Genomic DNA, 2,541 nt, shown 5'->3' on the forward strand with positions numbered 1-2,541 from the left:
CCATGCACGTGATAAGATTGAAATTATAATTTTAAGTTGTTATGTTAAATTTCATTTTAATTATAATAATTTAATTAATAAAAGAATAACTTGTATGCGTTGTTTTTCTTTTCTTAATATAGTGTTAATTATATTAACTATAAAATAGTTATTTAATCTACTTTTTTTTAATAAATCAGGCATATACTCAATATGACCATAAATAATCTAGTAATACTTAAATCTACCAACAAAGTTTTATATGTTGGTTTACTGTGAAGTAAGAAAATATCAAAATCAGCTCAAAATGAAGAACAAATTAATAGAGAAGCCTAATGCAGAAAGTTTTGTAATAAACAATAAATAATTTAAACCTACTGAATAACAATTCAATGCTATCCTTTGATACCTGCAAAATATATACATGAAACAATATTGTATCAATGTTTATATATAAAATTATATGATTAACGTAATTATAAAATTATTTGTCAAGAGAATAAAATTATACGAATTTTTATGATAATTTTAATATTCTCAAACTATTAATGTACAATAAGAATTCATCTATTAGTTCCTAGAATTTCTAAATTTTTTAAGTAATAGTAATAAATTTTAATAAATAAATAGATTTAGTAAGACATTTTGTTATTACCTTTTTATTATAGGCTCTCAAAAACTTCTCTATATACCACATTCATCGTACAGTTATCTTCCAAGTGTCCATGATCTTGCAACAGCACTCGCAGACCATCTTTACTCGTTACCCTTGATAACGCAACATACAATTGACCATGGGTGAAAACTGGCCTTGGAAGGTAAATTCTAACTTTCGATAGAGTTTGTCCCTGGGACTTATTTATTGTCATTGCAAATGACATGATAATTGGGAATTGTCTTCTTTAAAACCTGACCGGCAATGTTTCATTATTTGGAATTAGATTCAGTCTTGGGATAAGAACAATACTTCCAGCTTTGTTACCAGTTAAAGTCTTGCATTATTCTATCACATGATTTCCCATTCTTTTAACTTGCATCCTCGTTCCATTGTACAAACCATTAGTTTGGTCTATATTCCGCAGCAACATAACAGGAGCGCCAACCTTCAGAACCAACTTGTGTGGTGGTAGACCTGAACAATTTATTCCATTTAGAATATCCGGCGAGAAAGCATCTAACTCAAATTTCATATTTCCCTCTTCAGCACACACAGAGTCTGAACTTAAGTAGACTCTTTCTTGTCCAGGTAATCCTGCAGTCATCTTGTTGTTGACATCAGTGACACAATCCAAAGTTGGTGCAAGAATTGCTCTATCCTTGAAATAATTTTTAACGGATAAATTGGATAACATATCTGGATACACGAAATCAATAAGGTCATCCAAAGCTTAATGGTAGTTGAGGGAGTTGAATCACTTAATGGCTAGGTTAGAGAGTGTTTGATTTTTTTGTGATTAGGTTTAGGCGGGTTAGTGAGTTTTTGGGATAAATAGTTTTCACTTGGACTGTGACCCGTATACAAAAAAAAATCAACAAAAAGTGTTGTATAGATATATTTCTTGCAATATTTGTTTCTATTACAAATTTTTTTTCATAGGCTATTATTACTTTTAAAATATCTATTTAATACATCACATGTTAATATTAATAGTATTTTTTTAAAAAAATTTATAAAAAAGGGAAAAAATATTTATAAAAACAATTATAACATGATTACAAATATAATATAAATAAATATGTCAAATAAAAGGTTAAATTAATATGCTTACCAATGCCCTTGTTGAATTTTGCAAATTGGATAATAACTATATATTCGGTTGCCTGGTGATCACGTAGATAATTGAGTAGTTAAGTTGCAAATTGATCCCATAGTGTGCATCTAATTTTTTCCTCATTTCTAAATAAAGGCGAAAATTAGAACAAATAAGTAATAATATATAATAAAAAAAATTTGCATATGAATAGACAATTGTTACAAAACAAATTCTAATTGTGACATTTTAAATCTTCACATACTGCAAATCATGGAGATCAACCACATTGTAATGGTCACTTTTTTCTGCTTTTGACCATGATATAAGTTCTCTTTTTCCGGTTAAGAGTCCAATAACATCTAATTTAAAAAAAAAAGACGAATTAAAAGCATGAAATTAAAGACAAATAAATGAAACAACAACATAATAATAATAATAATAATAATAATAATAATAATAATAATAATAATAATAATAATAATAATAATAATACAAATTAACTACGCACCAAATAAGTTATCTTTTTCATTTGTTTGTCTCAATATATCAGCATGATCAAGAAAATTGAAATGATTGTCAGGAATGTTACGATCATCGATCGTATTTACTATACGTGACTCATTCTTAAAGGTTATTATTCTACACACATGTGTAGTCGAAAGATAAATTCCGCTTGATTCCTCAATCAGAAAATTTGAGAAGACATAAACTTTCCCCTCTATCAGATCATTATCAAACATCTTTACCAAATAATTCTTCACTAAACAATGGATTTTATCACACTGTAAAATAAATTAAAAACGAAGAT

General features: G+C 27.4%; 1 protein-coding gene across 1 annotated transcript; it reads right to left on the bottom strand.

Annotated features, from left to right (window-relative positions):
- Positions 1-977: 977 nt before the first annotated feature.
- Positions 978-1,331, bottom strand: LOC148578791 (uncharacterized). Its single transcript, XM_088503204.1, has one exon. The coding sequence runs from the start codon at positions 1,329-1,331 to the stop codon at positions 978-980; it is 354 nt and encodes a 117-aa protein (XP_088359330.1).
- Between the last annotated feature and the right edge of the window lie 1,210 nt (positions 1,332-2,541).

The sequence above is a fragment of the Arachis ipaensis genome, chromosome B1 (genome assembly GCF_059453495.1).
Source record: "Arachis ipaensis isolate K30076 ecotype BB chromosome B1, ASM5945349v1, whole genome shotgun sequence".
Taxonomy (NCBI): Eukaryota; Viridiplantae; Streptophyta; class Magnoliopsida; order Fabales; family Fabaceae; genus Arachis; species Arachis ipaensis.

Excerpts from the sequence above, each read along its gene's own strand:
- LOC148578791 (XM_088503204.1), bottom strand. The coding sequence starts at position 1,331 with ATGTTATCCAATTTATCCGTTAAAAATTATTTCAAGGATAGAGCAATT.